At 53.2% G+C, this 12,225-nt stretch overlaps 2 protein-coding genes across 2 annotated transcripts; both read right to left on the bottom strand.

Moving 5' to 3' along the window:
• Positions 1 to 491: 491 nt before the first annotated feature.
• On the bottom strand, positions 492 to 6,423 carry PHKG1 (phosphorylase kinase catalytic subunit gamma 1). The gene is made up of 10 exons (XM_082776048.1): positions 6,284 to 6,423; positions 5,068 to 5,191; positions 4,466 to 4,641; positions 4,049 to 4,103; positions 3,409 to 3,474; positions 3,050 to 3,213; positions 2,504 to 2,594; positions 1,666 to 1,819; positions 1,460 to 1,585; positions 492 to 814 (listed from the first exon to the last, which is right to left on the bottom strand). Exons 2-10 carry the CDS (start codon positions 5,148 to 5,150, stop codon positions 563 to 565), a joined length of 1,167 nt encoding a protein of 388 aa, XP_082632174.1. The 5' UTR covers positions 5,151 to 5,191; positions 6,284 to 6,423; the 3' UTR covers positions 492 to 562.
• A 1,459-nt stretch (positions 6,424 to 7,882) lies between these two features.
• Positions 7,883 to 10,485, bottom strand: CHCHD2 (coiled-coil-helix-coiled-coil-helix domain containing 2). Its single transcript, XM_082776049.1, has 4 exons — positions 10,360 to 10,485; positions 9,542 to 9,788; positions 8,750 to 8,909; positions 7,883 to 8,183 (listed from the first exon to the last, which is right to left on the bottom strand). Exons 1-4 carry the CDS (start codon positions 10,407 to 10,409, stop codon positions 8,173 to 8,175), a joined length of 468 nt encoding a protein of 155 aa, XP_082632175.1. The 5' UTR covers positions 10,410 to 10,485; the 3' UTR covers positions 7,883 to 8,172.
• Positions 10,486 to 12,225: the final 1,740 nt, after the last annotated feature.

Here is a 12,225-nt window from a genome sequence, read left to right on the forward strand (position 1 = left end):
GCCTCAGAGCTGCTCTCATTCCAGCCCAGCACTGCTGCCTGCCTGCCCAGTGCTCACTCCCTTCTGTGCCAGGTCCCTGTCAGCCACTGCAGAGGAAGCAGTGGGGACACGTCCCTGGCAGGGTGGCGTACATCAGTGCCCATCTCCCCAGGAAATCCCAGCTCCGTACAGCCCTGAGCCTTCCCAGGCAAAGTGAGGCACCTTTACTGTCCCTTTGTGACAGAGCCACATGTGTCTGTTCCCAAGTGTGTGGATGACACAAGTCAGTAACCTGGCTTGGATGTTATAACCAGCACACGAGGTCTACAAATGTGCTGCGGGCTGCCTCTGACCCCCAGCCCCATTTGGTTTCTCCAAAGTGGTCCCTTACAGTGATTTTGGAAGAAACTCAGAGTGGAATATACCCCCACGGCAAACCACAGCCTTGACAGCTGTTTGCACATAACTCAAGGCCAGCAGTATTTTTAAGAAAAAGTACAAGAAATCACTGGTGGGTTTTGAAACATTTTATTTGCCTTAACTCTGAGCAAACCCACCAGCTTATGCAGCAGAGGCGCTGTGATCAAAACAGCTCTTCCTCCGCTGCCAGGGTGAGCAAAACAGCCTTGCAGGTGTTCTCGAAGAGAGCGGCTCTGTTCTGCGCCTCCCCCTTCTTCACCCAGTGCCGGTAGGTCCTGAAGGCGCAGGCGTCGATCAGCTTGCGGACGGGCTTCAGGGCGTACGGGTCCCGCACCACCAGCTCCCGCGTCACCGCCTTGACCATGCGGTACTGGTAGTAAATGCGGACGGATGCCAGGACGGTCAGGCAGATCACCTGCAGCACGAGGGGAACAGGCAAATTGCTGATCAGGTCCAAGACAGGGACTGGACTGGGGCTAATGTGCCCCAAATTGCTGCTATTGCAAAGGGGAGTCGGGAGGGAGCCCAGCTCCTGCACTGTTATTTAGCTCTGTTTGAGTGTTACAAGCTTTCTCCAACTGTTCAGGGCTGACACAGTCTTGATGTTAAGATCACATTTCATCTAATGTCATTTTGGACACTCTTTGCACTACCCTAATATTTACCCTAACGTGATAACATAGTCCTAATGATTAGCTATAGGAGAGGGGAAAGAATTGCTCTTTTATCACTCTGCATCATTTGATGCATCTGTGTGAAGTCAGGCTCACTGATTTCCCCTTGAAAGTAATTTTTTTGAGGCAGGTTTTTCTCTCTTCTCTTTTTATTTACCCCTCCCTCTGTGAAAAAGCCCTTAGGAAGTACCAGAAAGTGAAACGGTGCTCAGAGAAGCATCTCCAACCTGGCTGCTGTGTCCTGCCAAAGCCTCGGTCCACCAGCCTTGTTGAATGCCCGGTTTCTCCCAGCTTAGCTAGGAAATCCAGCCCACCGCTCACCTCCCCGGCTCTGGCTCTGGGTTGTTGGATGCCCCAGTTCCCAGGTGCACCAGCAGCACCCTCACCTTGAATTTCCTGAAGGGGCTGAAGTGCCGAACCTCTTCCACGTCGTACTGCTGGAAGAAGGGGTGTGCCAGCGCCTCGCTGGCCGTGTACCGCTGCCGGGGGTCCACCACCAGGAACCGGGAGATCTGCGGGAGGGCACCCGATCGACCCGGGGTGTCCCAGACACCTGCTCCCACCCCAGGTTTTCCTGTCCCTGAGCACCCACCAGGTCCTTGACGGTGTCAGAGCGGTCGTCCCACTCTGGGGAGCCGAACTGGTAGTCCCCGTTCATGATCATCCGCAGCATCAGCATCTGCTTGCGGTGCCAGAAGGGAGGCGAGCCAGCCAGCAGGGTGTACATGATCACCCCGGTGCTCCACCTGCGGGGACCCAGGGGGACACAGCAGCCTCAGCAGCCTGGAAAACCAGGAGGAAACTGCTCTGCTTGGTTCTGACGAGGGGGGCTGAGCTTGCTGCTGGGGCTCGTTAGCCCTAATGGGTCACAGGGAGCAGCAGGTTTTTGAATCATGCAGATGGTGGTGGCGTGGGGCTGCTCTCCTGATGCTGCAGGAGGAAGCTGAGTTGGAGGCATGCACCTTACTTGGTTTTTGTTTTAGGGAAGGGACCTGGAGGTGCCAGCAAGGCTGGAGGTGCCCGGGCAGTTTTGGCTCAGGCTGTGGCACACAAAATGTCCTGCCACGGGGTGTGACGGAGGTAGCTATGCTGAAAGGAGGCTGAAATGCCCCTGTGTGTCTCAGGAGGTTGGTCGCAGCTCTGAGCACTGCAGACCTGAGCCCAAAGGCACCAGCGTGGGTGGCAAAGCCCCTGTTGGGCTCCCGCAGCTCTGGGCTCTTCCCCTGGGGACACAGGCACAGCTAGAGGCTGCTGCTCCCACAGCTCCCTGCTCGCCAGCCCAGCCCCGTGTTTTTTTTGGTGCATCGTTCAGCTCACAAATCCTACAGCTGGTCCCCAGCCACTGACCAGCAAGGAGCAGCTCCTGCTGTGCCCTAAACTATGATCACTTTAGAAGCACCCCAGGGGCTGAGGGCAGGCATCTCACTCACATGTCCACTTCCTTCCCATAGCCCTGGTGCTCATCATCCATGGAGCACTGCAGGATTTCGGGGGCTAGGTAGCCGGGTGTGCCACAGATTTCTGCAAAACAGGGGAGAGCATCCCCTTAGTGACCCACAGACAACGAGGGGTGTCTGGATCTGGGTGGGATCATTGCAGTGATGGTGATGGCAGCAACTGCATCTCGTGTGCACCTTGCTGGTGACTTTTCTTGGTGAATTATAATGAATTATGAAATGCGAGTGAGGAGAGCTGTGGGTGTGCTGGTGGGTGATGCCCGTTGTTGGATGCTTGATTCTTTGCAGGGCAGGAGAGGGTTCAACCTTAATGAATGGGGTGATGTGGGTCAACTGGACAACAGAAAAAAGAAGTGGAAAAATTGGATGGTTTTCCTAAGGGGCAGGAACATGGTCATTGAAAAGAGTGAGAACTGGAGTCACTGGGGCTGGAGGGGCTCCACCAGCTCACCGCAGGCACTATGTTAATGGGGTGGCTGGGCCAGCCCAGCATCACACCCACCTCGCCACACCGCCTACCTTTGAGCTTCTCATTCTCACGCAGCTGGCAGGAGAAGCCGAAGTCCGTCAGCTTAATGTTCATGTCATCATCCAGGAGGATGTTCTCCGGCTTCAGGTCGCGGTGGACGATGTCGATGGAGTGGAGGTACTGGATCACTTCCAGCAGCGCGCGCATGATCTTCCTGGGGACGGGTGACAGCACCTCTGCTAGCCCTAGTGCCCCTCAGCACCCGGGGATGGGGCCAGGGACCAAAGACCTCAACACCCAGGTGTGGGGACACAGCCTGGGGGGGTATTTAGCTCATGGGTGCTGCGCCCACTGCAAGGTTCTCCTTTGAACCTGTACTCTGCTTTTGCAGCGTGGTTTTCAGCCTTACCTGGTTTCCTTCTCGCTTAAGGTGACTTTCTCAGTGAGGTAGTCAAAGAGCTCCCCTCTCTTCATCCTGCGTGTGGGAGGGAAAAACAGACCCAAACCCCTGGGGAGGACTGCCTGGGGCTTGTTGCCCTGTAACAGCCCCAGGGCACCCACTGCACAAAATGACAAGCTGACACATTAATAAAAAGGGTTAAAAAGGACTAGATATTGTCACAAAATGCCAAGCAAGAGGAGGAAATACTGCGCCCAGAGCAGGCAGGCTTTGGGCAGGACAAGACAGGGCTCTCCTGGTGCCAGCTCACTCTGACATCCATCGCACCGCCCCGCTGTCATGAGCCGTGGCGTCACACGAGCCCTGGTCCTGCTGGGCATATAAATAACCTCCAGGGACGCCTGAGGGCTCCCACCAAAGGTTACAGAGAAACCTGAGCTGCTGACGGAGGGGAAACGGGGGCAAGGCTGAAGTGAGCCGGCTCTTTTCTACCTGACATGAGCCCTGGTCGCGCCCCCGCTTTACCCTGTCTGGGTTATAAGGTGCTGGGGAGAATTTAGGTTGGTGGCTGTTTGCAGGGTGAAAATTAGGAGAAATGGGGGCAGCTGGGGCTCAGGGAGCTGGTGGTGCTGGGCGAGAGGGTACTTACAGGTCAAACACCAAGAAGAAGAAGGTGCTGGATTCGTAGCTGTCCTTCAGCTGGACTGCAATGAAAGACGGGGGCTGTGAGCACAGTGTGGTATGTTCCTTGCCACATACCCCATGTATAGCATCTTCCTTTCCAATTACGGGCTAAAAATTGCTGATCTAATTGGTAATTAAGTTAATGAGGTGATCTTTGTTAATGTTTTGAGGGGGAGAGCAGGAGAGAGATAGCCGGGGTGGCCTGGGCACTGGTGGCACATGTGTGCAAAGGTTGAGCAAAGGCTGCTCAGAGCAGGTGCCCTATGTCCTGCTAGGACCATGGGGCCTGTGGAGGTTTGATTTCTGGGGATTTCATCCCCAAACCCTTCCTGGGAACACCCTGAAAAATAAATGAAGCAAAAAACACTCTTCCTCAACTCACTGACGTTGGGGTGGCCTGAGACTTTCCGGAGGATGTCGATCTCCTTGGCAGTGGCTTCCCGCAGCTCCTGCACCTCCTTGGGGGTTATGTTGCCCGCCGTGATGTCGATGATCTTCACGGCATACTCCTGCCTCGTGGCTTTGTGAATGCACCGACGGACGACACTGCTCACCCCCCTGCCAGGAACAACACGGGAAAGATGGGGTGATTTCTGTTCCCTGTTAGCATGCTGAGATGTTGCAGGGTCAGGCTCAAATTGCTTTCTAATTACTAATTGTCAGGGGGATGGTGTGAGCATGGCCTGGGCTCCCACCACCCTGGGGATGTGATGCTGCTCCCAGAAAGGGTCCTGAGCTGGGGCAGTGTCTTCTTCCTCCTGCCCAGCCCAACTCTGGGGATGCACCACAGTGTTTCCTTCACAAATGCATCTCACTCTGTTATGCCATCCTGGTGGGACAGATTTTGAGCTGATGCAAAAAGTTTCTTTGCTATTTTTAACCCTGTGATTCCACGGGCCCTGTTCAGATCAGGTTCCTGTGGGACGCTGCTGCTATTGGGTACTGGAAGGGGCAAAACAGCAATTTGCTAAAACCAAGCTTTACCTGCCCAAAACCTCCTTCGGTTCATATTTTTCATAAAACTCCTTGGACGAGCTCCAGTCGGGGAGGTCTTCCTCCTTCGTCATGGCTGGCTCCCGCCTGGTGCTCACTCACGGGCAGGAAGGGGCTGCAAGGAGAAAAGAGCTCAGCCATGTGCTGCTGGGGCACTGCAGCCGGCATGCGACTGCGAGGTCCAAAGGTCCCCAACAGCAGCATTCACCCAAAAAAAAAAAAAAAAAGCACAATATCACAACCCAAAGACCCCACAAAGCCTTGAAGTCTACCTCTTCTCCACTCACTCCTCATAATTTCAAATACTTTTTTTTTTTCCTACCCCACCCTGATTAGTTCTGACCTGATGCTGTCCCAAAGGCTTTGGCTGAGGAAAAGTAAGAAAAAAAAGATGTTAAAAGGGAAAGGATTGAGGAGGGGAGGGGGGTAATAAGGGACAGTGGGGCAGGGTGGGACTGCTGTGGGGTCAGCCGGGGCTGAGCTGCAGGGCAGGTAGTACAGTGCATGTGTACACCCAAAATCTCCTGAAAGGCTGCTGCCCTTGGTTTTTGGTGTTGGCTTTTACAGAATACACAACCGCTTGTCCCGAGCCCTAATTTTCACTGGTTTCTCTTTTTTGGGCACCGGGAGCAGGATGTCCTCAGCTCGTTCCTGCTTTTTGTGAATGCCAGCGGGGAAAGCACGGGCTGAGTGGTTACCGCCGGGCCCAAGGCTTCCAGCCCCAGCACTGTGGGTTCTCCTCTGCCCTTTGCTCTGACACAAGCCCTACAAGCAGGGCTGGCCCCCATCTCAGGGCAGTTCGATCCCATTACCAAACCGTGTCCGTCCTGACCCCGTTACGGAGGGTTGGCGCTGTCCGGTCCCTGAGCCTGCTGTCAGCGCTGGTGTGGAATCTAACAGAGCTTTAATGAAAATTAATGGAATACATAAACCTATAAACGCCCTACATGGAATTTATAAAGCTCAGCAACGCCGCCACGGCTTATAAACGCCGGCAGGGCCCTGGGTGAAGAAAGGGGGGGGTCCCTGCGGCACCAACGCGGCGGAGGAGCGGGGGGGGGGCCCGGCCGGCGCTGCCTCCTCCCGGGGGGGTTATGGGGACAGGAGCAGGGGGGTCCCGAAGCACCGGTAGCGGGATTGGGGCCGGGCGAGCGCCCCAACCCCATAAACACACCCCATAAACAGCCCCCCCCCCCCTCCCCGTTACCTCCTCGCCGGCCGCCTCAGCCGAGCGCCATCGGGGCGGAAATGGAGCGGGGCCGGCGGGAGGCGGCGGGGGGCCGGGCCGGGCCGAGCCGGGCCAAAAATAACGCCCTGGGAGGCTCGGCACGGGGGGGGGGAGGCCGTGGTCAGAGCTGGGGGGGAACCGGGGGCAGGCTCCGAGCTGAGGGGAGCCCGGGGAGGCCCCGCGCTGAGGCGGCGGGGAGCAGGGGAAGGGCGCTGAGGGGAGCCCGGCTGGGGTCGGGCTGTGGCTGAGGGGGGCACCGGCGGGGTCTCCGAGGGATCCCCCCGAGCCACACCGCGCTGATTGCCCTCAAAAAGGCTCGAATGGGGTCCGGAGAGGGCTCTGCTTTTCCCAAAGCCCCGAGCGCATCTCCCTGCCTACCCGGTGCTACCTCACTCTGAGGCCCGAAGTATTTTCGCCTTCTTTTTTATCAGTATGGTGAGAAACGCGACCGAAATGTGAGGTTTGGTATCAGAAGCGCAGCTTGTGTCCCCTGGAAAAGGTATTTCTGTCCTTGTCCCCCACCTTTGAGGCGGCCCCTCCCCATTCTGAAGGCTAATTTTATCTTTTCACTTCCAGGAACCGCAGATCAGAGACGGGAGGCTCTTGGGAACGGGCAGAATACACAACAGCTCAAAAGCAGCTCAGCAAAAAACAGGTAATGCTATGGCTTTTTAAAAAGAATCGCACCTTTCAGTACAGCCTTATTCCACCCCACACACTCCCCTTGGGAGAATGCACCATCCTGGTTCCCGTAGTGCTCGAGACACATGTGCAGGGTTCACAACACAGCTCAGTGGCACGTGATGACAAGCTGAAGTGCAGGAGGGTATTTACACTGCATGCTCTGGGTGTTTTAGCAGGACATGAACTGGCTACTCCCTCTGAGAGAGAAAGGCTTTGCCCCCTCAGGCACATCAGTAATTTTTAAAGAGAGATTTTTCTTCCACGTGGCACCACCACCTTTGTTACTTCTCTAAACCAGCTGTGAGATGTCACATCACCCTTGCTCAACTTGGCCCCATTCTTGCATTTCAGTTCAAGACTCCCAAGATGAGGAAGAAAAACCTACAGCCTCTGCTTACATTATTGGGGACTACAAGTCTAATAACTTAAGACAGTAATACGTCATTTTAAAAGAGTAGAACTGCTTAGCATTGTATAGGCTTGCTCATGTAATGGACTACCACAGATTTTCTCTGAGTAAAGGTGTTTCTCAGCCTCCTGAATGCGAACATAAAAATTGTATTTACAGGTATGATAGGATGCTGAGTTTTAAGGGAATTGAGACCTGCTGTATGCAGAATATTGTGGCCAGCCATTGCATTCCTTGTCACTACATGTTGTGATGAGCAGAAGCTGCCCGTGGGGCTCAAATGCTCAAGTATGAGGTGTCTGGCAAGCACAGCTAACCACAGAACCAAAGGGTGTTCCTGGACTCCTGGAGCTCCAGCCCTTCAGGCACCTTTCCTGTCCAGTGCACCTGGTGAGCAGGCTGATCCTGCTAACTTCAGTTCTTGCCTGCTTACTCTTAAAATTCAACTCCTACCCCACATTCCAAAATCCACTAGAGCACAGGACTTCTAGAGAGAAGTTTTATTGGTTCACTTACATTCAACACAACAATCAACAAAACAGTTGACCCCCATTAGTTCATTCCACTTTATTCTTAATTTTTCCATGTTGTGGTAAATTAATTTGCAGTTTAAGTTGTATCACACATAGAGGCTATGGCAGAAATCAAGCCACAAGGACAACAGTGTGAATATACGAACTAACAAAATATCAGACAGCTTTAGACTATTACTGAAGCTTTTTCATTCATAGGTCAGTTCTTGTAAGATGGTCTTCAGCAACCTTGTTCTGGAGGCTTAAGCTAAACCTGTAAGATAAGAAGTTGCACAGTTAATCACATCAAGTTTTAGATCCCTAAGCTGCAGGTCCCTTACTATGAAGTAACCATATACGTGTCCCAGCAAACACTGAGGGGTGATAAGGAATGTGTTGAAGGGAAGGCTTCAGCAGTCCACCCAGCCACATGTGCTTGGCAGTCTTCTGTCCACCCACATCAGAATGGTTTGTTAGTTGTGCCCGAGACACCTGCTACAGGCCAGCAGCTCTCCTAAGTAGCAAACTGGCAATGCTACACTGCTTCTCGAAGCACGCTGCCACCCCTCTCCCAAATTATTTGCTTCCATTAATTTAGCATGAAAGCATCAGGAATTCGTGCAATCTCCACCCTACCACCTCCAGCTATATGTACTGGATTGAAACAGGAAAGCCAACAGAACCACGACTCCCTTTAACCAACTTCTGCTTGCTGCTTTGTACCAATCCCTATTCTTTATAGAATATAAAAAAATATAGGAAAAAAAAAAAAAAAACAGGGCATTGTACCCACACAATGACTGCAGCAATTAGCTCCTTTAGTCTGCTACCACTGCTTACCATTAGCAAACCTGCACTGCTTCAGTACTTCACTGAAGCCCTCGCACAGCTTGAGGTCGGTCTGGTTCTGCGCACACTCCAGGAATTGTTTCATTTCATACTGGCAAGGAGCAAACTGCTGCTGCTGCTGCTGGTAGGCAGGTTGAGCTGCCTGGGGTTCCTGAAATGGCAGACACCTCCGTGAGCACCTTTTCAACAGCTCCAGCCCGTGAAACCACACCCCCTCAGTACTGATCGCTGTGTATTTCTTCCCTGCATTTCTGTCAAAATATATTACTTTTTAAATGGAAAACAAATACTGGGTTGAAGTACAAAGTTTCCAGTGGTGACAGCAGACATTCTGAACAGTTTTGTAAATTATAAACACTTAAGTAACTTCGTACAGCATCTAGGCAAGGCAACAGCATTTATTATGTTTGAGCAGCACAAAATGTGACTTCAGGACACCGATCTTGCAATAGATCTTATCATCAGCAGACTGGGCACATGGAAGTCCCGAGTCACAAGGGTACTAGAGCAGGGAACAACACCCGTATACCAGAATATACATAGGAAACAACCCCCGATGCCAAAGGCACACATCACTCGTGTCCCTTTGAACTATTTTTAAGATAAACAAACACGATGACTGTGGAGGTAAACTTGGAAACTGAGTCAGTAAAGTTACCTTTGTTTCCCCAGCCAGAACTCGTGCATCTTTCATTGTATAACAATCACTTCAGCCTATACCTAGCCAGCCTTTCAAATTAACCACACCTCAACGAACTAGCATCCAGCTGTGCTTCCCCTTACCTGATAAGTGATATCAGGCCTCGCAGCTTCTGAGCTGCTTCCCCCGCCAAACCCTCCTGTGAGCGCATGGCCGATGGTGTGGCCCACGGCAGAGCCTACAGCAACCCCCGCCGCGGTCGTGGCCATCTGCGCCATCAGGCCAGGCTGCTTCGGCGCAGGGGCACCCACGGCGGAGGCCGGCGCTGCCGCTGGCACTGGGGCCCGAGCGGCCGGTGCTGGCGGCGCTGCTCTCATTTGTGGCGCCCGGCTGCAAGGACACAAAAAGAAAAAAACACAAATCATTGCCTAAACCCCAAACAAGCCAAGGCCCTCTGCCTGCTGGCGATTCCTCCTTGTGTAACCCCACATGTGGACAGCACAGACTCGGTGTTCCGGGGAACCATTTGTGCACAGCAGGGTGAGGCTGGCAGCCTTATTTTTATTTAGTTTTCAATTGTTTTTTGTTTGTTTGTTTGTTTCTCTCCGGTTTTCACACCCCGCATCCTAAGGCACCGAGGCTGGCGGCCTTATTTCTAGGTTTCAAGGCCAGGAGCACCCAAGGGACCGCGAGAGTTCACGGGAAGCGAAACAGGGCCGGGAAGGGGAGGCTTAAAGCAGGCCTCAGAGCCTGGGGGAGCTCCCTAATGGGGGGCGACCCCTGATGGGGGGAACCCTCCGACCCCACAGAGCCCCAGTTCCGCCCCCCCACACCCCACAAACCCCCGTTTTCCCCTCAAACCCCCCTCCCCGACCCCATAAAGCCCCATTGTCCCCGGACGGGGCCTGGAAGGGCGAGAAGGGCTGGGGAAGGGGAGGCCGCGCAACCCGGCCGCCCTCACCTGGCGGGGGGCGCCACGCGGGACGTGCGGCTGCGGCCTCCTCGCGGCATGGCGGCGGGGAGCGAACTGCGGGGCTGCCCCTCAAGGTCACCCGACACCCGCCGGGCGTGATGACGTCAGCGCCGCGACGTCGCAGGGGGGGCGTGGCCTACGAAAGCCACGCCCCCTGACCCCCTCAGTCCTCCTCAGTCCCCCTCAAGCCCCCCACAGCCCCCTCAAGCCCCCCCAAGCCCCCCTTAAGCCCCCTCAGCCCCCCTCAGCCCCATCAAGCTCCCTCAGCCCCCTTAAGCCCCCCTCAGTCCCCCTCAGCCCCCATCCCTCAGCCCCCATCCCTCCTTCTTGCCTCCAAGGGGTCACCACCACCCCGAAACCTCCCTGCTAGAGGCTCTTTGGGGTTCCTGGGGTGAGGAGGAGGCTGGGGGTGCCCAGGGGTTTGGTGCTGAGGCGCCCCCTGACCACCTTCCCAGGGGTGTCTTGCCCTTGTGGCGCTGTAATAAAGGGGTAAAGGGCTTGAGGTGAAGTGTGGGATGTGTCATGATGGTACCCACAGGCACTGGGTGTCCTGCCACGGAACGTGGCTCAGCCATGGGGCATCTGGGGGCTGCTCCTAAAAGTAAACAAAAAAATAAAAATTGGGAATGTGGAGCCCGGTGGTGAAATTGGCCTGAAAAGGCTGCTGTGGCACAGCCTGGGATTGGGGGCACAGCAAAAATGTGCAGGGGAGTTTTAGGTTAGATGTTAGGAAGAACTTCTTCACTGAAAGGGTTGTGAGGCACTGGAACAGGCTGCCCAGGGAAGTGGTGGAGTCACCATCCCTGGAAGTCTTCAAAAGACGTTTAGATGTAGAGCTTAGGGATATGATTTAGTGGAGGGCTGTTAGCGTTAGGTTGGAGGTTGGACTCGATGACCTTGAGGTCTCTTCCAACCTAGAAAATTCTGTGTGAGATTCTGTGTGAGAAAAGAGCAACTGGGACAGAGTAAATGCTGTCAGGCCTTCCACCATTTAGCAATAAGACAAAATGGGGAGTATTATAAGAAAACCAAAGGCACAGCCCCTACTCCAGTAAATGGAGGGAGATCTTTACACAAAACATAAATGATTTTTGGATTCTGCTGTGAATAATTAACCTTAGTAGAGCCTTAGAAAAGTATGAATTATTTATTAAGGATAGTGAGAAAGGCACAGTTATTCCATAGGAATATAATTAAAATCCAGTCCCTACAGCTTACTACCTCAGTACAGATAGACCAGCTGTTGCACTGAAACCTGTTCTCTATTAATGCAGTTAGCAGACTAGTCATTTGTATTTTCTTTATTTTCTTAATGTCTAAAACCCACTGAAAATAATGAAAGGCATCCAGATGACTAACATGCATGGGATTAGACCTAATGAGTAAATAAACTCTCAGATGCAATAGAAAGGGAAATTTAAAGCAACTCATTTTCCCATTGTAAGCAAGCACCCTTCATTATAGCTATAGTAATATGCACAATTCATCCACAAAATGCAACCGTCACTCAGTAATATCATCACTTCACTATCATGACATTAAAAAATGGCTTGTTCACCATTTCTGCAGTTGTGTAAGGGTGGTGGCTACCCGAGAGCAGTCATTTCAACATCTTGTATGTATGGGGATGTAACTGTTGCCTGATGACAACGACTGCACCTGATGTAGGCAGCATAAATGTTGGCTTATACACCAACAGTAATCCAAAGCACAGCTTCCAGCAGAAAAGCAGTTGCTATAAACGTGAAAATCATTAGGAGATAAATATAAGCAGTACACCATGATTCAGAGCAGCAGTGTCTACGTAAGCCCAGACTGTAGGCATTACTGCAGGAGCTGATCCACAACAGCTCC

Source organism: Aythya marila, assembly GCF_965140915.1.
Source record: "Aythya marila genome assembly, chromosome: 20".
NCBI classification, from domain to species: domain Eukaryota; kingdom Metazoa; phylum Chordata; class Aves; order Anseriformes; family Anatidae; genus Aythya; species Aythya marila.